This window comes from Harpia harpyja, chromosome W (assembly GCF_026419915.1).
Source record: "Harpia harpyja isolate bHarHar1 chromosome W, bHarHar1 primary haplotype, whole genome shotgun sequence".
NCBI lineage: Eukaryota > Metazoa > Chordata > Aves > Accipitriformes > Accipitridae > Harpia > Harpia harpyja.
In genome coordinates, this window is record NC_068968.1 from 32,201,782 (window position 1) to 32,225,715 (window position 23,934).

Consider the following 23,934-nt stretch of genomic DNA (forward strand, 5'->3'; position numbering starts at 1 on the left):
GCGTCGGTTGGCAGGTGGTGAGCAATTGCATTGTGCATCACTTGTTTTGTATATTCCAATCCTTTTATTATTATTATTGTCATTTTAGTATTGTTATTATTATCCTTATTAGTTTCTTCCTTTCTGTCCTATTAAACTGTTCTTATCTCAACCCACGAGTTTTACCTTTTTCCTTCTGATTCTCTCCCCCATCCCACTGTGTGTGTGGGAGTGAATGAGCAGCTGTGTGGTGCTTAGTTGCTGGCTGTGGTTAAACCATGACAGCAGGTAACATGCCAGCTGTGGAAGGGGACACACCAGTGACATATCTCTCTCACTGTGCACTTGAAGAGAATGGTCAGTTTGGACTGAGCTTGAGACTTGGAGGTTTTCTGTGCATCCCAAGGAGGTGATGGAGACATGGGAACACAGCCCAAACCATGTGCATTATCGCTCCCAGCCCCCCATGGCCGCAGAGGACATCCTTACACTGGCCATACCCACCTCAGACCCAAGACCCTGCAGAGCCTCCTTGTGTGAACTGGGCAGGGAGACACCCCCCCCCCCCATCTCCCAGTGCCTGTGCCCACCTGCAAGGACCAAGCACACCTATCCATCTTGTCAAACTGCTTTAATATTCGGACACAAAGACAGGACAGAGCCAGTCAGGCTGTGCACAAACAAGACACCCCTGAGCCATGGTGTAAGGCTGCAGGGCTTCCCTTCCCAATGGGAGTGTGGATTTGGCCAAGATGCAGTTCAGCTGATGACATCCTGAGCGTGCCAGTGGGGTGCACGTGTGGGGTAGGGAAGAGGGACAGGGGCTCCCCAGGGCAGCTCAGAGGTTGTTCAGCTCCAACAAGGTCTGGTCCAGGACCTGGTGGATGCCCACGTTCTCCTCTTTGGCATTGGCTAGACTCTCTGTGAACACAAGGGACACACAGCCAGCCACACACACGGACACAGCCCAAGCATACCCAGGCACAGCCGGACCCATGCACACCACACCAAGCAGACACACACACACACACACATACACAGAGACAGACATTTCAGTATGACATGAGCCTCCAGCTGCTCAGGGTGTCCCTGCAGAGCAGAGTCCATTCAAGCAGCCCCACCACCAGCAGGGATGAGTCTAGCCACTCCAGGATCTGCCGGGGCAGCCAGGCCGGCCAGGCCAGTCGCTCGGGGCAGGCAGTCCCCACTCTTCAGCATTTCCATCCTCCCATGGCACCCCGTTGCCCATGGCCAGGCCCTCTGCAGCATGGATACTGCTGATGGGTACCCCTCTCTGGCCAGCCACCAGCACGGCCCTGTCTCCCTGCTCTGCCCACAGCACATCCTGCCCCGGGGCATCACCACTGTCCAGCTGTGGGCTCACACACAAACCCTTGGCCAGGAAAAGAGGAGAGCCAGTGCCTGCTGCATGACCCAGCGGTGCTCTGTGAAGAAGAGAGTGAGACAGCAGCCCAGGAAGGCAGGCAGAGAGAACAGCAGAGAGAGAAGGAGCAGAGCTAACAAGGCTGCAGGGATGAGCTCTGCTGGGCAGCCTGCTGCCAAGGCAGCCTCCTCCAGCACTCACTTCCAAACAGCATCCTCCTTCCCTCTAGAGATGGGGATGGGACGAGAGCTCTGCCCACCCAGCCCCATCTCCCAGCGCTCCCGGCCAGGCTCTTCCCCATCCCCCGCCCCAGGTTTGGGGCAATGGGTGCTGCTGGGTCCCCAGCTCCTGTCCCAGCCCTCCCAGCACCCTGCAGAGACCCCGCTCTAAGGGGATCCCCCCTGCATAGTTTGGGGTGACCAGAGTGAGGGGGAAGAGGCTGGCCACCAACTCCTGGGACAAGGGGAGTAAGGCAGCGATACGAGCCACCATATCCCTCTCCAGCGGGGCCAGACTGATGTCGGGGGACAGCCATCACTGCGTGGGCATCCCAGGACATTGCAAAAACCCTCGTTCCTCTCCCAAGAAAAACTGATCAGCTCCAGAGGACTCCCTGTCCCCCCCAAGCAGGGCGGTTACCCCCAGGGGGATAAGCCAAGGCTCCACGCACCATCTAACCCCAGCAGGGAGTGAGGAGGAGGTCCCAGCCCTGAGCCAGCCTGGCCAAAATGAGGCAGGGAGTGGGGCCGGTGGCAGCCCGGGTGCGGGAGGCTGGGCTGGGGCCGAGAGTTCTCGGCAGCTCAGTTGCTAAGTTCGGTAAGGGTGACCCGCAGCTTGTTAGTGAGAATGCGGCTTTTCTTGACCTCCTGCTGGGAGCGCTCTAGAGAAAACGGAGACGTCAGTGCAGCAGAGAAGAGAGAGAGAAAGGTGAGTTAGTGAAAAGAGACAGCGTTCCCCAAAGCCCTCGCTGGAAATCCTGCTGCTGCCCAGCCAGCAGTGGAGAACAAGCTGGGCCAGCAGGAAGAGGCAGCCGGTCCTGGGGCAGGAACGGGGCTGCAGGTCCATCAATTCAGGGACAGAGTTGTGGGGCAGGGTAGGATGCTGAGGAAGGAGAAGGCAGATGAGGATCAGGGACCCGTTTAGGGCCAGGGATCACTGCTGAAGGGTAGGGTCAGCCCCTTCGGCGTGGGAGGGTGATGCAGGAGAGATACCAGGGCTGAGACTGCTGCTTGTGGGCAATGTCTGGGAGTGGGGACAGGGAATGGATAGGACCAGGTCTAACCCTGCTATTTCAGGCCAAAAGAGTCATGAAGAAGGCGGCACAAGATGAGGAAAGCTGTGTCCAAGAGCTGGGAGGGGGTGGTGGGGGGTCATCCCCTGGGCAGAGGCACAAAGGGCCCTGTCCCACTCAGCCTGGCAGTGCGGGAGCTGCTCAGGGCTCAGCCACAGCCGTCCCAGGGGTCCCGCAGCCGCAAGCTGCCTGCAACCACCTCCTACCACCCGGCTGCCAGCACCCACATGAGACAGGCAGATGAGGGACAGAGCAGCATGAAGAAAACAAAGGAGAAACGGAAGAGAGAAAATTCTTTATTGAGACCAACTCAGTAACCCAGAGGGACAGAACAGAAAAGAAAAAGTCATGAAATACAAACTGAAGAGTGATGTGCAAAGGACAGAAGGGAGGCAAGGGCGAGGGAGGAGCAGGGGTCTGGGGGCTGCCTGCCTGGGGACGGGCTGCCTGTACAGCTGGACCCCCCCCTCTGTCCCCCAGGCCTAAGCCCTCCTCTCTGTTTTGGCAGTGGAGGTGCTGCTTCCCCTGCGTGGGTCCCCCCCGCCCTGGGCTCAGCAAGCAGAACCAGGGGGCTTTGCTGGGGGGATGTGGGGGGCAGGTGTCCCCCCAGCACCAGAGCTGTGGGGTCCCTGGTGCTTGTGCTGCCAGGGAGCCAAGGAGGGAGCTAATGAAGCAAAGGGCTCCTGGGCACAGCTCTGTTCCCTACCGGGCAATGCTGGGGAATGGACCTGCAACTGTGTGGGCACCATGCACCCAGCATGCGGGGGTCCTGGGGGCTGCTCCCCTTCCCCGCCAAACACCCCTAAGCACCTACACCTCATCTCCCCACAAAGAGGGGTATTGCAGGAACACCCTGGGCTGGCTCCTGTCCCAAAGGAGCTGACAGACAGGTGCGGGCTGGGAAGGACAGAGGGGACAGAGCAGGCAGGGAGAGCGGTGTGATGCTGGGCAGGCAAGCAGCTGAACTGGGGAGGGGTGAGGCAGGTGGGGGGTGCAGTGATGGTGCCCAGTGGGTGGCTCAGAGGGAGGTGATGTCGTTAAGTGCATTGTCCAGCTCCTCGCTGATGGCTTTGTACTTCATCTTCTGCGCATACACTTCATCTGCAGACAGGGGGTGGGCAGGGGGCAGATGGTGGAGCAAGGTTGGGGGGTGGGCAGCGGGGAGAGAGAGAGAGAGAGAGAGTGGCTGTGAGCGGGGGGGGGGGGGGGGGGGGGGGGAGGAGGGCAGCAGGAGCATGTGGACACAGGTGGTATGAATGCAGCCCTATTCCCCACCTGAGGGCAGAGCCACAGACCCCAGCAGCTCTGCGCCCCCACACCAGACATCACGGCATCCGGCATCCAGCCTCCCCCCTCCCAGGACACCTGCCCACCCCTTCACCCCAGCCAAGCCCTGTCTGGCCCCACCGGGGGCACATCCTGGCAGTGCTCCCCGGGAAAGAGGGACATGGGGCCGGTGAGGACATTTTACCTTCTAGATCATCGATGGTTTTCTCCAGCTTCGCCACAGACCGCTCTGCAAACTCTGCCCGGGTCTCAGCCTGCAGGAGTGCAGGGGGGAGAGGGTGAGCTGCGGGGCACAACGGGGATGGCACAGGCTGCACTGCCCCCCAAATCTGCCCCGTCTGCATCTCCCACATCCCCCCGCATGAGCCCTCCCCTGGGAAAGGCAAGGGACAAGGGCCCCATGGACCCCCATGCCTTAAACCAGCAGCAGGGGTGAGAGCTTGCCCTCAAAGGAGGCAGCTGGGCAAAGTGCCTCCATGTTGGGCTTCCTGTTTATCCCAACCTGTCCTGACCACCAAAAGCAGAGATGTCATGGGAGCCTGCATGCTTCACAGGTTGTGTGCAACCAACACTAGACGGATCACCCCAAATTGGACATGGCTTGAAGTTGGTGTGTGCAGGACACGAGCTCCTGCCAGCGCACGTCCTGGGAGCAGGACACCACATGGGGCAGAGGCAAGCTGAGCAGGAGCAGAGTGCAGCATGGGGCTGCAGGATGCACCCCAGTGGGACTGTGCTCCCTGGGGATGCAAACATCAGCCCTCCAGATGGGACAGGGACCCTCTCTGGGGTAGTGGGACCCCATGGGGGCATCCCAGACACAGCCACCTGCCATGCTGCAGGGCTGCAATTTGGGGAAGGGTGAGAGGACAAGGGCATAACAGGGTCAAAACCCACATGGGATGGCAAACTCGTGCCTGCACTGATGCAGTGCCAGCCCCCCTCTTAGGGGTCCCAGCCCCACAGCCCTTACCTCCTTCAGTTTTTCTCCTAGAAGCTTGATTTCCTCCTCGTACTTGTCCTCCTTGGTGGAATACTGCAGAGACAGAGATGGGCACCCATGAGCCCCACAGGACATCTCTGGCCACCCTTCACTCCGGTGGGGGACCCCAGCACCCCCAGACCCCACGCACTCTGCCCAGCCCCAGCAGCCCCACCAGGTCCTACCTTGTCAGCCTGGGCCTCCAGGGACTTCAAGTTGTTGGTGACAATTTTCAGCTCCTCCTCTAGGTCACCACATTTACTACATCCCAAGCAGGGGCCGCCAGGCGGGGGAGCAGGGCCAAGGGGCAGGTGAGAGGAAGGAGCAGAAAGAGCAGGCATGGGGAAGGAGGAAAGAAAGAGAGAGAACAAGTTGAGAGGAGAAAACTCAGGCAGTGCAGGCAGAGAAGGAGCAGAGCCGCTACAAGCGGAAGCTGCCGGGATGCATCCGTTCATCCATTCCTCATGCCTCCTCGCACGGACACCCCATGCATCGCTGCCGGCTGGGCTCCCGCCAGCCCTGCCGAGAAGGAGAGCAGACATGGAGGGATGGAGGAGCATGTCCAGCCTGCACCCACCAGAGAGGGAGGCAAGGGGAGGTCGGTGGCAGAGGTGCAGAGAGGAGAGGTGGCTCACATGGTTCAAGAGACAGCAACAGAGAGAGGGGGGCTGCTGCACATCACCCTGCGCCCCTGCCCCAGTACCTCTTCCTCTGAGGCAATGAGGGATTTGAGAGTCTGATCCATGGTCCGCAGCTCTTCTTCCAATTGTCTCATTCGGCTAGGGTGGAAGAGGGGCACCCCGGGGGGGGACAGCAGAGAACAGGGTCAAGGATGTGCTGCTGGCAGGCTGGCATACCCCTGCCCCCAGCCTGCGAGCCCAGGGACCACCCCGACAGCAGAACCTGCTGCTTCCAGGGAAGGACATCCCCATCCCCACACGGACACACAGCTGCCCCCAGCTGCCAGGGACTCAGGGCAAGGGCCACATGGGACCCCCACATACTGCCCACTGGGAGCCCCGCTCACCTCTCTGCCACCTCTGCCCTCTCCTCTGAGCGCTCCAGCTCTCCCTCAAGGACAACCAGCTTGCGGGCAACCTGTCAATGGCAGCAAGGGGCATGTGTCAGCCCCACGCTTGCCCTGGCTCAGGGCACAGGGCTGTGGGGAGGCAGCCCCAGGTGCTGCCGGGGGGGTCAGCACTGGGGGAAGGGGGTACGCGGAGGCAAGCACGCACCTCCTCATATTTGCGGTCAGCCTCCTCCGCTATGTGCTTTGCCTCCTTCAGCTGCATTTCCTGGAGCTCCATCTTCTCCTCGTCCTTCATGGCCCTGTTTTCAATGACCTTCATGCCTCTGAGGAAGGCCCAAGCCAGAAGATGTTACTGCTGTGGGTCGAGGTGGCACCTGCACCTCTCACCCACCCACTGTGCCCTGACCCTGCCATCCTCCAGCCCTGGAGACTTGGGACACTGGCACTTGCTGGCCACCTCACATGGTAGGGTCACACCAGCAGTACCCCGAGGATGCTCCTGCACACAATTAAAGCAGCGGAGCTAACCCCAAGGCCACCCCAGGGCCACGTCCCAGAGCAAGATGTGGCCATGGTGCCTCTCAACCAGGCAGGTCCTGAACCCATCATCCCGGGGGGTAAAAACGTGTGCAGCCCAGGATGAACTGGCTGCAACCTCCACAAAAGCAGCCTGACAGACCAGCAACCTTTAGGAAATGCTAGAAAACATCCTGTGGCAAAGCCTTTTCCCGTTCAGGGGTGATGCTCACAAGTAGGGGGTCACCAAACCCCCACAAATCCCTGCGGCAGGGACTCCTGCAGACTCTTCTCCTCTCGCTCAGATGCTGTTGCTCAAACTGGTCTTTGCCAATGGAGGGAAAAGCTCATGTAACTGTCAGGAATGCTGTGACGTGTCCGGGCATTCCCATACAACCTGAGTGCCCTCACCTGCACGGCTCCTGCCCAGTAAACCTGCTTGCCACGAGGATGGGGAAACACACTCTGCAGGACTTTTTTTTGAATGAGGCTGGTTCATTCTCAAAGGTCAACCACAGTTCCCAGGAGCAGAAGTCTCCTCCTAGGCCATTGCTCAGCTCTTGAGCAGAGGAGGCTGCTCTGGGGCAGAAAACAGGCTCCGAGCACCCTCTGGCTTCGGTTACAGACTGATATTTGTATAAGCACCAGATCAAATTTTTCAGGATTTTATGGGCGCCCTGGAAATTTCAAAGCATGCCAAGAACGCCCATGTCTGGGGGACTTCTCTGCATCGTGGCTTTGCTCTTTCCCTTCAGGGTCTGCAGAAAAACCAACGCAAACCCTATAAGATCACTTCAGGGGGATCCCCAAACCCCACTGCGAAACCAAGGGGGCTGCCTGCAATCAAGGGTGACCCGACGCCACCCTCGCTATCCCTCCCTGTCACACCTCTCACTCTCATCAGCCGCCTTCTCAGCCTCCTCCAGCTTCTGCAGGGCGGTGGCTAGGCGCTCCTGGGCTCGGTCCAGCTCCTCCTCCACCAGCTGGATACGGCGGTTCAGAGAAGCCACTTCAGCCTCGGCCTGGGGGAGCAGAAACCCCTTGGTCACCCCATGTGACGTATATATATCTATATCTATATATAAAAAGCATTTTCAGCAGTTACTTTTGCATTTGCTATCTAGAACACCCCTTGGCATTGTGCAACAAGCCCGGCTGGGGCACGCATCCCATCACCTTTCTATAGGGACAATGGGGCTCTCCATCCCTAGCGCCCTGTTTGACACTGGCTCCTCCCGGCCACGCAACCCGAGCCCGGCATGTGCAGCCCCTCCACTGCGTCCTCGCGCCTCTGGCTTCTGCCTTAAAGAGGGATGAGGCACGTTTGCCAGGGTAGGGTGGCCGGAGCGGCTGCACCATCATGGGGATGGTATTTGGGGTTTGTGGAGCAATGAGTAAAGGGGGAGGAATGCCCTGTGCAGCTTCGCTCCCGAAAAGGAGATTGGAGCCACTTGTGGATTTCCTGTTTACAGAGGCGGTGGAGCAAGCCGGGAGCCTCTTCTGTGGGGACCCCTCCAGCCCTGTGCAATGGGGCAGCATGGGACCAGGGCTCCCTGCTTTCCCAGGCTCCCCACGCACAGGGCCAGGAGCCAGGGCCAGCCGGGAGCAGTGGCCCTGGCCCCCACCAGCCCCTTGATGCCTGGCCCCGCGCTCTTTCCATTTGATAAAGGTCTCCTGCCTGCTCCATCGCCACCACCGGGAAACGCTGCTTCAGCAGCTCCTGGCCCCGCTCCCTGCTCTGGGGGGGTGTGTGGGAAGGGGGACTGCAGGGAATTAAAACCCCAGATGCAAAGAGATGAGCGGCAATGAGACCTTGCTGCGGGGAGCAGCCCCATGCACCAAGACACAGGGAGGCATGCGCCAACCTGGGGGATAATGTCTCCTGCTTATTCACAGGCTGGAGCAGGCCTGGCCAGCTGCAGCGCCTGGCCCCAGCCAGCCTCGTGCTCCAGCACCGGGAATGCCCTGGGGGACATTGGCCAAGCAGGGGGGCTGTGGGAGCAGTGAGGGGCTGTCACCCTGCGCAGCCCCGCTGAGCACCCGTGGTCCCCTGTGGCGAGCCAGCAGGGTGGGGATGGGCGCAGCCGGCACTGCTCCAAGCAGGGCAGCCTGACAGTGTGCTGGGTGGGCGGCTAGCCCCATGGCTGGCACAACAGCCACCTCCACCCCGTGAACACCCTCTTTCTGGGCTCACCAAGAGCTCATCCCCAGCCAAACCACCCAATGGGGAGTTGGGGCTGGCCCCCGCCAGGGCAATGCTCTGCTTGCGGCACCTGCCTCAGCCCAGCAGGAGCTTTTTTCCCAGAGAATCGTCCCCAAAGTGAGTCAGAGCTGCCCAGATGGACGCTCGGGAACATGAGCTCTCCGGCAGTGCCCAGTGACCAGGGAACCTGATCTGCAGCTGCAGGAAGGGGCCATTTCCTCCGCACACAGCCCAAGTGACAACAGCCCAGGTACCACACCCAGCTCTGCTGCCCCTGATATGGTGAGGATGTTAAAGGAGTGGGCATAGGAAAAAGAGAGAAAAAAACTCACAAGCTCTAACAATAATAAAAAAGCCAAACCAGGAACAAGCTGCAGACTGGAAATGCTGTCCCACTGCCACAGAGTGGAAATTTTGGTCCATGGCAGTGCAAAGGGGTGGCTTGTCCCCGCAAAGGGACATGCTGGAGAGCCAAAGGCTCTGTGGCTGCTGTGGCCCAGACCGCAGAGCCTGCTGGAAGCCAGACAAGAGCCTGGGTGTGGGATTTTTAGCCGTGCACACAGCCGGCCTTCGAGGGAGAGGATCTTTTCCCAGGACCTGCCCGACCCCAAGCAGAGCCAAGGCAGAGCTGGCTGCTAACTGCTCCCCCGTGCCCCACCAGCCGGGGAAGTCCTGGGGAACCCCGCCGCACGGAGCATCCCTAGCAAGACCCATGAAGGATGCAGCTGGAGGAGGCAGCTCAGAGGCAGGGACGCTGCCGCGGCACCTGGATGGCAGCGCCCTCCAGCTCCCCCGGGACCTCCCGGCGCTCCGTCCCGGGGGCAGCCAGCCCGGCTACCGGGACGGGACGGGACGGCGGCCGGGGCCAGCCCACGGGGAAGGATGCCGGCGGCGTTGTCGGAGCCGGTGGGGCATCCCGGGGAGCTGCCGGGGCGCCCCCCTCCCCGGCGGCCCCCCCGCCCTGCGCCTTACCCGCTCCCGGGCCTGCCGCTCAGCATCGGCCTCCCGCTGCAGGTGCTCGGCGCGCTCCTCCGCCTCGTCGGCCACCTGCTGCAGGCTCTGGATCTTCTTCTTGACGGCGTCGATGGAGCTGGTGCCGGCCATGGCGCGGAGCGGCCGGCAGGGAAGCCGCGCCGCCGAGCCCTTCGTGGGATCCGCCCGGCTCAGGCAGGAAGCGATCAGGCAGCAGCCGCTCCCACCGCCCGCCCTGCCTCCATCCCTTCCTGCTCCTCCTCCTCCTCCTGCTGCCACGGACCGACCTGGGCCACCGCTCTCCAGGGCAGGGTGCACGGTGCCCACCCCCGGCAGGGAACAGTCCCCCATCAGGTGTGGGGGGAACAGTCCCCTCCACCCCAAATAGGACATAGTGTGCCCTCCTGGGCAGGACATATGGTCCTTCCCAGGCAGGGGTCACTGCCCCTACCCCCCCGAAGCAAGATACACAGTGGCTTCTGGACAGGGCACACTGTCCTCCCACCCCAGGCAGGGTGTATGGTGCCCCCCCCGGCAGATGCACAGTGCCCATGGGCAGGGCACATGGTGCCCCCAGGCAGGGTACATGGCATCCCCTAGGATACAGGGGACAGCCCCCCCAAGGCAGGGCACATAGTCCCCTCCCTGAGCAGGGTGCATGGTGCCCCCGCAGGATACAGGACATAGTCCCCCCCCAAGAAGGGCACATGGTGCCCCCCCAGACAGGGGTGCACAGTCCTACCAAGCTCCCCCAGAGTGATGGAGAGGAGCCCAGGGAGTCTGGGGGTGCCAGAGCCTGGACCCTGCGAGCCCCCATGGACACGGGAGCAATCCACGGGTGCTCCCCAAGCTCTGCCCCCCACACCCCCTGCTGCAGAGCTGGGGGGGTCATGGAGCAGAGCCCACTCTCAGGCATACCCCCAGGGGACCTGGGACTGGAGCTGTGGGGCCACAGCCAGGTCCCCAGCAGCCATCCCACTCAGCCCCTTGGCATCCACTCCCCCAAACGAGGACCTGGATGGCAGCCCCGCAGAGACCCATGAGGCCCATGAAGCCCCCTGCACCCCCCAGCTGCCCTGGGGGCTCTGCCCCATAGGGGAGACCAGTTCCCGGCTCTGCATCCTGGCCAGGGCACATGCCCTGATCCATCAGGAGGGGCTGTCGCTGGTGGCACTCAATCCTCCCTTAAGGAGCTCTGACAGCTCCCAGGCAGCCCCAGCTGCACTTCACACCTGCCTCCAGGGACACTAATTTCCTGGCTGACCCCGCCGGCTGCCCTTGGCTCCAGGGTCAGGGGGCCTGGGGGGGGGGACCCGACCACACTGCCGGCACAGCCCTGCAACCCCATATTCCCCTGCTAAGCGGCGGTGGAAGAGGCAGCGCTGCAGATCCCCTGGGAGCACGTGGCCTCGGGCTTGGCCCCAGTCCTGGCCGGTCCTGCACCACTCCCAGCCCGACGCCTGGGTGCCGCGAGTGCTCCCAGGCCGGCACACAAGGCCTGGAGCAGAAAGCGGGGTCCCCGCCAAAAAAGGGGCAGGGGCGAGCTGGCTGCAGGCAGGAAGGGGGTAGGTTGGGGGGCAGCCGCCTGGCCGGGCTGGGTGCCTCCCAGTCAGGGAGGTGCCCCACCCAGGGATGCAGTCACTTCCCAGCAGAGCCCCGTTCCCTCCCACCGGCTCAGGGAATTGCCAAATAAGAGCAAAGTCTCAGCTGGGGAGAGCAACCGGGGCGGGAACTTGGGTGAAGCCTTTGGGAACTGCAGAGGTGGCCAGGGACAGGCCACTAGCTGGGGATGCAGGGGGCTGGAGGGGGCTGCTCTGGCTAAACCCACTGTCCCAGCTGCACCGTGTCCAGCAGCCCCTGGCAGCATCCTGCCGCGGGCCCCACGGGCTGTCCCTCCTGGGAACAAGGAGGTGGTGGGGCCACAGTGGCCTCACAGAGCTGCTGGGAAGGGGCTGCCAGCGCCGTGGTGCTGCCAATCTGGGGTCAGGTGCTCTCCGGTCTGTGCCACCATCTGACCCCCCCTCCTAGTGCCTGGGGAGGTTGCATTTGCACCTCTTAGTGCAGTCCTGTGGGCTTTGTGCGCTGCCACCCCATGTCAGAGGCAGGGCAATGCTGGAGCAGGGGGAGATTTATTCTTTTAAGGCATTCGTTGACATTTTTTGCCAAGACCAGGAGCCTGCCTGGATTGCTGTGATGGACCCTAACCCGGTCGAGGGATGGGGATGCTCTGTGCTCACAGGCACACACTGTTCTGGCAGCCAAGGGGGGCACGAGGGTCCCCAGGGAGGCAGGAGGGTGGGCTCCGGGGGTCTACCCTGTGCTTCCTCTGCCAGAGCTGGGAGCAGTGCTGCGCCTTGTCCTGGGGAGGAGGTAACACCAGCCCTGGCACTTAGTGCTGTTGGCACATTCAGGTCCCTGGTGCCGGGACTTGGCGACTCCCAGTGCCCCACACACGGCACAGCCTGTCCAGGCTTTGGCATGTCCCCAGGGCAGCTGTGCTGATGATGGGCTCCCAGCCCTGCCCGCAACACCCACCTGCAGCCAGCCTGCCCTCCCTGACACTGCAGGAGTGCTCCTTCTCCATGCCTCCCTATCCAGCCCTTCCCTGGAGGGGTTAGTGGCTCCCATCTCCCATATCTGCTGGGACAGGACTCTCCTTGCCGAAGCCCACAGACTTGCTGAGCCACTGTGGACCAAGAGCATGGCAATGTACCCTCCCTGCCCAGGACGGCATCGCACTGCCTGCTGCCAGCAGCAAACTGCTCCACACCTTGCAGCCGATGTCTGCCCTGTGCCACCATTTGCTCCTTCCTCCAAGCTCCTCACCGGGGACATCCCGTCCACGCTCAGCCAGATCCCACACCAAGCTTGCCCTATCCCACACCAGCATGGATCCAGTCAGACCAGTACAGGCCCCCACTACACACGGCAGTTGTCCTGCCCAGCTTGACATGCCTGCCCCACGCCAGGATAAATGTGCCCTTCCAGAGGATTTTTGATGTTTTAACTACTTGGTTTAGTATCTAACTAAACTGGGGCAGGTCTGTATGGTCAGCAAACAAGGCTGGGGAGCCCCCCAGCTGCTCCCTGGGGGCTCCAGGCCACCCCAGGGACTTGTGCTGCTGCTGCTCATCCTTGTCTGCTCACCCCTGTCCTTGGTGGCTGCCTCAGAGATTTGATGCATCTCCCCCATTTAGCTCCATAAACCAGCTGGGATTGAATTTTTTGTTCTCAGTCCTAAAAAGGCTGGCCATGCCCTGCTGGCTGCAGTCCAGCCGGCTCCCCTTTAGCTTCTCCTCCAGTTTCCAGGGTTAGTTTTCATCAAAGAAGGGCTGGCTATCAAAAGGAGGATTTATTTATAGGGTGTCAAATACCCTGTGTGGCACCACAGGTCATTATACCCTGTTCTCGAGCAGCTCTGTGGACACACACAGCTGTTCCACCCTTCATCCTGACCAGGCACAAGCTAATTTCAACACTTTCCTAACATCTCCCTGGCAGGATCATTTCCCAGGAGAAACATCAGTCATGGCACTAAATAAAACTCTTCCTGGCCTTGCCCTTCCCAGGGTACAGGGTGGCACATTGGACCCCAAAATGACTGAGCCCCCCCCCCCCACGCCCCAAGCATCCTTCCTCACAGTCAGCTCTTTTTCCATTTCTCTGCTCTTTTTTGCTTTCCTGCCAGTTTAGCAAGCACCACAGACTTTTTTTCTACAAGCATCATGGAGGCATGTGCCCAGGGACTGGTGACATAGCTCGGGACACTTGTCCCAGTTAGCTTTGGGGAGCCAGGCAGGCGGCTGCCCACGAAGCTCCAGAGTGGACCAAGCGGTGCCTGCCGCAGCCTGCCTGGCCCCCACACCCTGAGCGGGATCCGGACGGTCCCTGCCCTGCATCTCAGCCGGGTTCAGTGTCAGCATTGCAGGAATGGGATCCTGACAGTCTTCCCCACGGACGCTTTCCATATAAGGCCCCCCTCTTCCTTCACCCCCCGGAGGTCAGGTGCCCGCGCAGGGGAGGAGTTGCTGACACGCCTACGTACATCTGTAGCTTTCTTCTCCGCCTGCTCCAGCTTCTCCTGGGCCTCCTTGACAGACTCGGAGTACTTCTCCACCTCATCCTCTGTGCCTTTCAGCTTCTTCTGCAGGCCCTGCTGTTCCTCCTCCAGCTGGAGAAGGGACGGAGGGCAGGTGTCAGGGGGGATGGCAGTGCCTGCAAGGCTGGGGAGGGGATGGCCATCCTCCTCCTGGGGTGGCCAAGGCTGGGGGCACAGCAGGAGCATGCAGACACGCTTACTCTGTCGACTTTGGGGCCACACGTCCTCGGAGAGCCCTTGGTTCCCAGGGCCAGAGCAGCCCCCAAGCATCCCTGAGCCCAGCAGGGGTAAGGGGGTGGTGGGCTCCCTCCCTGTGCAAGGGACTGGAGAGGTTCCGACTGGGGGACACAGCTCCAGGGGGCACCAAGAAGGTTCCTATCTCTGTGGCTGGGGTGGGAATACACTGTCCCCAAGGGTCTCCTCGGCAGAGGGCTAGGGAGGTGGCACTGTGATATCCCACCGAGACATGGCATGTTTGGGGGGGACTGATGTGAGTGGTCAGGGGCAACAGGCTGGAGTGCTGGTCCCTGGGGATGGGCACCCAGCAGGGTGAGGTCCCCAGGTACAGGCACCCAGTGGAGTGAGATCCCAAGGGCTGGGCACCCCTAGAGCTGGGATCCACAGGCTGGACATCCAGTGGGGTGAGGTCCCCAGGTACAGGCACCCAGTGGAGTGAGATCCCAAGGGCTGGGCACCCCTAGAGCTGGGATCCACAGGCTGGACATCCAGTGGGGCAAGGTCCCCAGGGCAGAACACCCCTAGGACAGGGGTCCCCAGGCTGGACACCCAGTAGGATGGGATCCCCGGGGCTGGACACCCTTAAGGCAGGGGTCCCTGGGCAATGCCAGGGGGGTCTGTGGGACACCCACCTGCTTGCAGCGGTCCTCCGCCTGCTTCTTGTCGGCCTCTGCCTGCTCGGCACGGTCGATGGCGTTCTCCTTGTCCAGTTTCAGCATCTGCATCTTCTTCTTGATGGCCTCCATGGTGGCGGCGGGGCGCGGGGCGGCGGCGGGGCGCGGAGCACCAGGGGCGGCGGGACCACCGGGGGCGGCGGGAGCACCGACACTGCGCCCCCCCGCCCCGCTGCGCCGCCTAAGAGCCGGGGAGGGGCCGCGCCGGACGAGGGCCGACCCGGCACCTCCCCCGCCGCCCGCCAGCACCTTTTAGGGACAGGCTCGCCACCGGCCCCGCCGCGCCGAGCGGGACGGGAGGGCGGCACCTCCGGCGGGCGCCACCGCAGCCCCGGCGCCGGGCACCCACGGGGGCACCGGGCGAGGGACACCACGGGGCAATGCACTAGGGGTACCCCGAGGGCACTGTGCTAGTGACATCCCGGTGGCACCGGGTGAGGGACACCCCAGGGCACTGCACTAGGGACAAACTGGTGGCACTGTGCTAGGGACACCCCAGAGCACTGCACTAGGGGTACCCCGGGGGCACTGGACTAGGGACACCCCGGGGGCACTGTGCTAGGGACACCCCGGAGCACTTTCGTAGGGGCGTTTCTAGTGGCACTTCCCCAGGGACACCCTGTTGCTTCTCACCACTGTGGGGGACATCCCGCAGCTGGCCCTGCACTTGGGACACCCATGGGCTGGCAGTGTGCTGTTACCGTGCCCCAGGGACACCACCAGCCTTCCACCCCCAGGGCCTGAGACCTGCTTCTGCTCTGGCCAGAGCTGTCCCTGTGCTAGAGGACACCGCAAGGCTGGCACTGTCCTAGGCATGCCCTGTCACTGTACCCTGGGGCCTGGGACCCTGCTTCCTGGCACTGGCTTGGGGGCACCTCAGGGGCTGGCACAGCAATTGGGGGCACCCATGGGCTGGCACTGCAGTCTTGGGGACACTCACAGGCTGATTGCCCAGGTGGCCAAGAAGGCCAATCGCATCCTAGCCTGTATCAGGAACAGTGTGGCCAGCAGGAACAGGGAGGTGGTTGTTCCCCTGTACTCGGCACTGGTGAGGCCGCACCTCGAGTACTGTGTTCAGTTTTGGGCCCCTCACTACAGGAAAGACATTGAGCTGCTTGAGCGTGTCCAGAGAAGGGCAACCAAGTTGGTGAGGGGCCTGGAGCACAAGTCTTATGAGGAGCGGCTGAGGGATCTGGGGTTGTTCAGTCTAGAAAAGAGGAGGCTGAGGGGAGACCTTATCGCTCTCTACAACTACCTGAAAGGGGGTTGTAGTGAGATGGGTGTTGGTCTCTTCTGTCAGGTGTCTGGAGATAGGACAAGAGGAAATGGCCTCAAGTTGAGGCAAGGGAGATTTAGGTTAGATATTAGGAAAAATTTTTTTACTGAGAGGGTTGTCAAACATTGGAATGGGCTGCCCAGGGAAGTGGTTGAGTCACCATCCCTGGAGGTATTCAAAAAGCGAGTGGACAGGGTACTCCAGGGCATGGTTTAGGGGGCATGGTTAATGGTTGGACTTGATGATCTTGAAGGTCTTTTCCAACCGAAATGATTCTATGATTCTATGATTCTATGATTGCACTCAGGGACACCCACGGGCTGTGATTGCAGTTGGGGGCACCCATGGGCTGGCACTGCAGTCTTGGGGACACTCACAGGCTGATTGCACTCAGGGACGCCCACGGGCTGTGATTGCAGTTGGGGACACCCATAAACTGTGATTGCAATTGGGGACGTCACAGGCTGGCAGTGCACTCAGGGACACCCATGAGTTGTGATTGAGCTTGGGGACAGCGTGGGCTGGCACTGCCCACATGGGGGAAAATCCTCCAGGAGAGAAGTGAGCTGAGCCCCCAACCTCCCTGTCCAGCTCCTGTGTCACAGTGGGACAGGAGGGCCTCTGCTCTGCGCAGGCTCCCTGGCACCCATCTCCCCACTGCCTTGCACCCTGGTGCCACTGTCCCTGGCACCCACAGGAACACCCAGCCTGTGCACAGTCCATAGCGTGGCATTTCAGGGCGACACAGGGTGCACGGGCAGCCCGCTGCCCCACTGTCTTTCTGCTCTGAATAAACTATATTCCACAGGCAAAAAAATGCAAACCTTTCAGATCCCGGCTCCTCCAAAACTAACATGCACTTTAATAACACTCATAAATGCTTCTGGTGAATACCCAGCTGCAGGGAGGGCTCTGGACCCGGGGGGGGCTGGAAGGAGCTGTCAGAGGGGCTGCAGGAGCTGTGTGGCATGTGAGGAGGCTGGGATGGGGACAGGAGGGGTGCGCAGGCTCCCCCAGCCCATCGCCCTGGGACCGCATCCAGCCAGCCCTTGCCTGCCACAACTTTTCAGCATCAGTGCTCCAAGCAGAGAGGAGCAAAAAGTTTTTGAGAGCTGGAGAAAGTGGCTTTCTAAGACTGCTCAGCCCTGGGTTGCAGGGAGTATAGGAGGGACAGGAGCAGCCAAGGACCGAGAGGTTGCTGGCACCGTGGAGAAAGCAGCAGAAGAGCCACTGCTGGGCTCTGGAGAGCAACTATTAATACTGACGAATTAGGCACGTATTTGGACAAGGAGAGTCAGTAACTGCCAGCACATGGCTTCTGAGGGGAGGGGGAAGATGCGTCTCCCGTCATTCCTGGGCGAGGATGGATGGCTTTCTGTGAGATGCTTTGGCTTGGAGCAACTTCATGGGCTCAGTGCTCAGGGGAAAGATGATGATGTGCATGGTGCGAGCAGCCAGGAAGGGCAAGGCAGGGCTTCAGCCCTCGAATGTCCCCCCTGAAGGAGCAGTTCCCCCTTGCTGCCCGCTTCTCTTTGCTTCAGGCATCAGGGTCACATCTGACCAGCACAGCTGGGGCCATCCAGGTGCCTGGGCCCACGAGTCTGCCCTCAAAGCTGTCCTCTGGGGTGGCCTCCAGGACAAGGGGGTGCAGAGGGGTGTGGGTGTGCATCCCTCCCATTGCTGCCCCATGCCCAGCCCTGCTCCAGTGTGCTGGTTTTGGCTGGAATAGAGTTAATTTTCTTCATAGTAGCTGGTATGGGGCCATGTTTTGGATTTGTGCTGGAACCAGTGTTGATAATGCTGAGATGTTTTTGTTATTGCTGAGCAGTGCTTACACAGAGTCAAGGCCTTTTCTGCCTCTCGCACCACCCCACCAGCGAGTAGGCTGGGGGTGCACAAGAAGTTGGGAGGGGACACAGCCAGGACGGCTGACCCCAACTGACCAAAGGGATATTCCAGAACATATGATGTCATGCTCAGCATATAAAGCTGGGAGAAAAAGAAGGAAGGGGGGACGTTCAGAGTTATGATGTTTGTCTTCCCAAGTAACAGTTACACTCGATGGAGCCCTGCTTTCCTGGAGATGGCTGAGCACCTGCCTGCTGACGGGAAGTAGCGAATGAATTCCTTGTTTTGCTTTGCTTGTGCATGGGGTTTTTGCTTTACCTATTAAACTGTCTTTATCTCAACCCATGAGTTTTCTTTTACCCTTCTGATTCTTCCCCCCATCCCACTCTGGGGGGAGTGAGTGAGCAGCTGTGTGGTGCTTAGTTGCTGGCTGGGGTTAAACTACAACACCTGGGCTAAGGTTTCCAAGGATGGGGATCCCCCCTCCATGCCCCAGTCCAGGGTCCAACTGCTGCTCCTGGGGAAAGGCTTGTCCCACCATCTAACAGGAACTTCCCGGGTGCAACCTGTGCCTCAGTGTCTTGCCTCGTCCTTGGGCTCCCTGAGAAGTCAGGCTGTGGCTTCCCTGCCCGCTTCCAGCTCGGCTGGATTTGGGTCCCCACAGAGGTGCTGGTGCCTTGTGACCGCAGTGTTCCAGCTCCAAGCCCCCGCGTGCACTTGCCCAAATCTGCCTGCCAAAATAACCCCTCACTCCGGCCGGGGAGATTTAGGGGGCTGGGGCAATTCATGGCCTGTGTCCCTCCCCTGGTGTTTGTGCCACCACCCCTTGCCTGCACCCCAGCCTGGAGGAGTGTGTGTGTGTGTGTGTACTTGCAGCCCCGTGCCAGGGGTGCTGGAGCTCCTGTGGCCCCGGGCTGCCCAGATGAGGCCAGGGCCTCTGCTGTGCCACACCCACTCACCATCCTTGCTGGTTGCTCAGAGGGGCCCCCGTGTCCAGCTGGTACCTGGGTGAGAGCCTGGTGCCAAGTCAGGCCAGTGCAGATTGTCAGGGGACAGCTGGGAGGACTGGGATGCCTGTGAGAGCCACAAATCCATCCTGGAGCCTGTCCAGGGGCAAGTGTCCCAGGGGGACAGCCCCTCTGCACCCCCAGGGACATGCCTGTGGGGGGACAGGGGGTCACTGGCAGTGATGCTGCGGGATGCTGCCTTTGCTGCTCACGATGCTTGTAACTTATGCTGCTGTGGACGGGTCTTAGAGACAGGGGACACATGCCAGCCCAACCATGTCCCTGCTCCACCCCACAGTATCCCTGCCTGCCCCACCACTGCTTGGGCCCCCCCCAACCCCTGCTGCGTGACAGGGTGGGAACAGGTGGGGACATGCTCAGGACAGCTGCCACCCACACAGGTTGGCCCCAGGGGGCTATTTTGGGGCTTGAGCTCAGTGCCAGCAGGCAGGAGGGCTCCAGACATATTCCCATCCCTGCTGCATGCCAAGTGCTGCTGCTTCCCCAGCGGTAGGCTGATGGTAACCAGGGGAGCCCCCACCTGCACCCCCATAGCACCCTACCCAGGGATATTTTTGGCTGGTGGCAGGACTATGGCCAGGAGCCTGTCTGGTCCCCCCCTGAAGCCCAAATCCCCCAGCAACAAAATCCCCAGGGCCCCCTTGCACAGCAGTAGCCCCCTGGCAGCACCTGTGAGGGTTGGCACATGGCTGGCAGCAGGGGTCCAGCCCAACAGCCACCTGGGGTTGGACATGCCTCAAATATTTTCCATGCTGTATAAGCACCCACAAAGCATCCCCCCCCCTCACCGGGAGGACAGGGGCCTGTAGGCCCCCCTGCCCACCAGCCCCCCCCTTTCTCCCAGGGGGTCTTGTTGATACATAGGTGATGAGAAAGCAGGAAAACCAGATTTCACTGATAAACACGTCTTTCCAAGGAGACATCGACACCCTCTAGCCCAGAGCCTTAGGGGGGAAGGTGGTTTCCTCCAATGTTTAATAGGGGAAGCTTAATAAACGAACGTTGAAAGCTGCAGGCTTGTTACTAGAGAAATGGAAAAGTTACAGAAATACTGCAGATCTTGGAAAATGATGCAGGCACTTGGGAAGGAGGAAGAGGGCAGAGCTGGCTGGGGCCATGAGGGGGGAAAGCCCAGCAGGAAGGCAAAGAGCAGCTCCAGGGGCAAACCCATCGCATTCCCCCACCCCGAGTAGAGGCAGTGCAGCTTCCAGCCCTCCCAAGAGGGGCCCAGGCTGAAGATGCTCATGGTGGTGGTGGGGCTTGGTGCCTCCCAGGGAAGCTGGGGAAGAAGAGAAAGAGGAGGGAGATTCAGCCAGCAATAAGGCACTGGAGGTAAAAGGTGGCTCCATACAAGAGCTCAGTGAAGGACCACGCTGCTCTCTGCACCCCATCGCACAGAGAGGGCAAGCCGCCTGCCTCTCCCCTCCCACACAGAGGAGAGAGAAGAAAGGAGCACAAATGGGAATGACGAAGGCACATGGAAACATCCCCCGCACTGGGGAGCTCTCTGGCCCCCCACCCTGGTGCTGGCAGGTGAGCCCTGAGCTGGTGCAGCCCCAGCTCCCACCCCAGCTGGGCCCCTCCAGGTGCTCTGGCCATGCCCTGGGTGCACATGGGAAGGTGGGCTGGGCAACGGAAGCAGAGTTGCTGGTGCAGTGCTGGCTGGGTTAGTTCCAGCGCTCTGGGTGCAGGCAGAACTCTGGTCTAGCCCAGGCAGCCCTTCACTTGAGGCAGGTTGTCTTAAATAGAAGCAGGTGGGCAGCAATCTGTGCGGTGAGTGGCAGGAGAGTGCGGGGCTCAGTTCTGCTCCTCATCCCGCAGCTCTGAGGGCAGGAACTTGTACTGCTGCTGCCGGATCATGGCCAGCTTCTTCCGCGCCTCCTCCAGCTCCCGCTCCTTGTGCAGCATTTCCTCTTGGGCGGCGATGATCTGCCAGGAGAGCATGGCGAGTGCCCCGGGGTCACAACTGCCTCTGTCGGGGATGGCCAGAGCCTCCACTGTGGCAACGCCGAGCCCAGAGCCAGGCTCTTGGGCTGCTGCTTTCCCCCCATCAAAGACACAGCCTCCCTAGGCTGGCATGGTCCTGGGCACAAGGGCTACTGTCCCTACGGTGGGACTGCGGTCCTCTGGAGATAACAGGGAGCAGCAGAGCTCCCGGGGCTCAGCCCCACATGCCCTGCAGAGGGTCTCAGCTGCAAGCCTGTGGCCAGGAGGCAGCGCTGGGACCTGTGGCAGCCCATACCAGGCAGCTCTCACCCCTTACCAAATGCTCTGCCCTTCATGCGTGTCCTGGACACTGGGATAGTGCAGGCACCACATCAAGAAGCCAGGGCGTTACGCTCCTGGGAGCATGCATGGTCACCGGCTGTGCCCGCTGCTACGCATGGCAGGACAAGAGCGAAGCCATGGTGTTTAATTGGCACTGGGTAAGATGGGTGCACCCGCACCATTTTTTTGAGGCTCTCCAGAGATGTGCCCTGTGCCAGTGGGTGGTAGGACATACTCCTGAGACAGGCACACACAGCTGCAGTGGCAGCCAGAGCCACCCCTGCTCCATGAGAGCAGCCACACTCCTCACCTGTGCAATTCCCCCGACCATCTTCTCCTTCACCACCACTGTCTCGTCATGATCCTGGAAGGCAGCTGCCTTCTGTGCTGCCTTCACCAGATTGTCTGAGGATCTCTTCACCGCATTGCCAGCAGCCTGCAGCAGGGAAGAGGGGGAGCGGCAGCGTATGTCCCAGCCCCAGGGCACAACTGCTGCCTGGGGTGTGTGTGAAGGAACCCCTGCCCCAGGCCAGGCTGGCAGGCAGGAGAAACAGCTGGGCATACTGGGAGCTGCAGGCAGGGATTCCTTTACATGGCTCACTGCCACACTACTACCACCCACTCATGACCATTTCAGGTGCTGCTGCTCCCAGCTGGGCTCTGGCTCCCATCTGAGCTGTGAGGCAAGGACTGGGGGCAGCCCTGCTAACCCTCCCCAGCCCTTCGCCTTGTGGGACTGGCACTGGGACCCCGTGTTAACCCCCCAACATGCGGGCATTAACCTCTTGTGTGCCATGGCCTCTGAGGATTAAGAGTGCTACAAAACATGCCCCCAAAACATTAACCTCTTGAATGCCAGGGATCCAGTGCACACATTTCAGGCATTTCCATGCCAGTTCATCAGCCCTGAATGCCCCCTGGCTCAGCAGCCCAGCATCACACATATGCCCATCACGCAGTAGCAGTAAGGTCCAAACTACCTGGAGCCTGCACCCCAACAAGCTCCCCAGATACACACAGGCAGGGAGCGTGAGCCTTGGGGAGACACCTCCACTGTGGAGGGCCCCATCCTGAAGTCCCATGTGCCCTCACCCCACTCCTACCCACCTCTCAAGCAGCTGGGAGGAGGCAGCTGGGGCTGAAGGGCAGCCTGGGACTCACCTGGAGCCGTTTCATGGCCTCTGAGTCATGGTCAGCCTTCACCTTGCAGGCCACCAGGAGCTGTGCTGTGGAGGCAGCCACCTGTTTGGCTGATGAGATGAGCTTTTCCTTGCTGGCGTGGCCCTGCACTGCTGCATTGGCAGCTTCACAGAGATTGTTGGTGGCAGCAGCCACCATGCGTGCCTGTGGCAAGAGAGGCTGTCGGAGGGGGGGGCGCAGGAGCCTCCCCCAGAGAGGATATGCCCAGACCGGCCCCAAGGAGGTCGTGGGACATGGGATGGGGATGACCAGCTTCCATGCCATGTCTCAGCTGGTGGGAGAGGGAGTAAGAAGTGAGGCTGCTTCTTCCACAGGGGAGAAGCGCAAAGGCAGAGCATCCTCATCTTTGCAGCAGGAGCCAAGAGGAGGATCCCCCCCATCCCACGGGCATGACCTTGATACTCACGGCTGAAATGAGTCCCTGGGACCACTGTCCATCGTCCACTGCATTGGCAGGGATGGCGCCCACCTGCAAGGCAGGAGAGGAGTGAGACTCACTGCACCGCACACCCCTTGCCATGGGGCCCAAAGGCTGCAAGCAGCCCTGGGAGAAAGGAGAGCCCACCACAGCCCTAGATTTTCTTTCCCCCTTCCAGCCTTACCTTTCCTTGGGCCACTAATTCTCTCTGGGCTGCTGAGGCTGCCTTCACCAGGGCACTCGTGGCTGCAGCAATGGATTTGGCAGCTTCCAGGATCTGCTCCTCAAAGTTCAGGCTCTCATCTGCTTGCTGTGGGCAAAAGCGGGGCATAAGTCCCAGGCAGGGGTGCTGGGACAGACAGGGCAGAGCAGGAAGATGGCTGCAGGGGGCTGAGGGGGGCACATATAGAGCTGGATTAAAGGCCATGGGGTGCAGGAGGGTGCAGGCTGCCCGAGGAAGGTCCAGCCGGGGATGTGGGAGGCAGCAGGAGCACAGAAAGAGAGACTGGCTTTTGGATGGGGCTTCCCATGTGTGACCTGTCACATCTGGCCGAGGTCCAGGCAGGAGAGCCCCAGCCCGCCCCAAGCTGAGCACAAGGCTCAGCACCACTACACCTTGGGCTTGGCCCTTGGTTTCAGCTGCTCCAGCTTCTTGGCTGCAGCCTCAATGGCAGCTGCTGCCCCCAGCAGCTCGTTCTCAGCGATGACAGTGGGGTCTTCTGGGTCAACCCACTCTGTCCCTAGAAAAACCAGGAAGTGAGGCAGGTTAAACCTGCATGCAACTTCATTTCTGACTTGCCCTACCTCCTCCAGCAGCTGCTGAGCCCTCCACCCTAATCTCAGTCCTTAGTCCTGCCCCCTTGAGCAGGACCTTTCCTTACCTTTCATGGCCTCGGCTGCCTGAATGAGCTCAGTGACAGAGCTGGCCACATGCTTGGAGTAGCCTGCCAGCTGCTGCTTCAGCTTGTGAGTTGGCTTCTGAAGGATCTGTGGGGAAGGAGCAGAGGTAAGCACCTGGAAAAGAGGGGGCCCCACTGGCCTGTTCAGGGTGCGCTCCCCAGGGAAGGAGAGTGGGATCCCCCAGCCCCACTGCATGTGTGCATATATTGGGCATTGTCTGCAATGCTTTCTCGAGTGACCCTGGCTGGTCTCCTCCTGCCCGAGGATGGGATGAGCATCCACAGCTTCTGGGACATCTTGCAGACACAAGTCCCTCAGTGCAAGCCTTCCTGCACTCAGTGG

General features: G+C 60.8%; 2 protein-coding genes across 16 annotated transcripts in view; both read right to left on the bottom strand.

Annotated features, from left to right (window-relative positions):
* Positions 1 to 591: 591 nt before the first annotated feature.
* On the bottom strand, positions 592 to 14,802 carry LOC128136220 (tropomyosin beta chain). 15 transcript variants are annotated; one of them, XM_052775446.1, is made up of 9 exons: positions 14,613 to 14,799; positions 13,690 to 13,815; positions 7,358 to 7,491; positions 6,159 to 6,276; positions 5,951 to 6,021; positions 5,109 to 5,184; positions 4,915 to 4,977; positions 4,126 to 4,195; positions 592 to 900 (listed from the first exon to the last, which is right to left on the bottom strand). In XM_052775446.1, exons 1-9 carry the CDS (start codon positions 14,724 to 14,726, stop codon positions 818 to 820), a joined length of 855 nt encoding a protein of 284 aa, XP_052631406.1. In that variant the 5' UTR covers positions 14,727 to 14,799; the 3' UTR covers positions 592 to 817. The 15 variants fall into 15 exon arrangements, with proteins under 15 accessions (XP_052631406.1, XP_052631404.1, XP_052631396.1 ...); XM_052775444.1 differs by lacking the exon at positions 5,109 to 5,184 and adding an exon at positions 5,627 to 5,702 and having other exon boundaries at positions 14,613 to 14,797; XM_052775449.1 differs by having other exon boundaries at positions 769 to 2,243; positions 14,613 to 14,802.
* Positions 14,803 to 19,639: 4,837 nt separating this feature from the next.
* LOC128136223 (talin-1-like) overlaps positions 19,640 to 23,934 on the bottom strand; it is a 43,920-nt gene continuing 39,625 nt past the window's right edge. The window contains 7 exon segments of the mRNA XM_052775453.1: positions 19,640 to 20,735; positions 21,385 to 21,510; positions 22,236 to 22,418; positions 22,681 to 22,743; positions 22,877 to 23,002; positions 23,308 to 23,432; positions 23,574 to 23,679. Of these exon segments, the coding sequence (XP_052631413.1) occupies positions 20,604 to 20,735; positions 21,385 to 21,510; positions 22,236 to 22,418; positions 22,681 to 22,743; positions 22,877 to 23,002; positions 23,308 to 23,432; positions 23,574 to 23,679 (861 nt within the window). The 3' untranslated portion in view covers positions 19,640 to 20,603.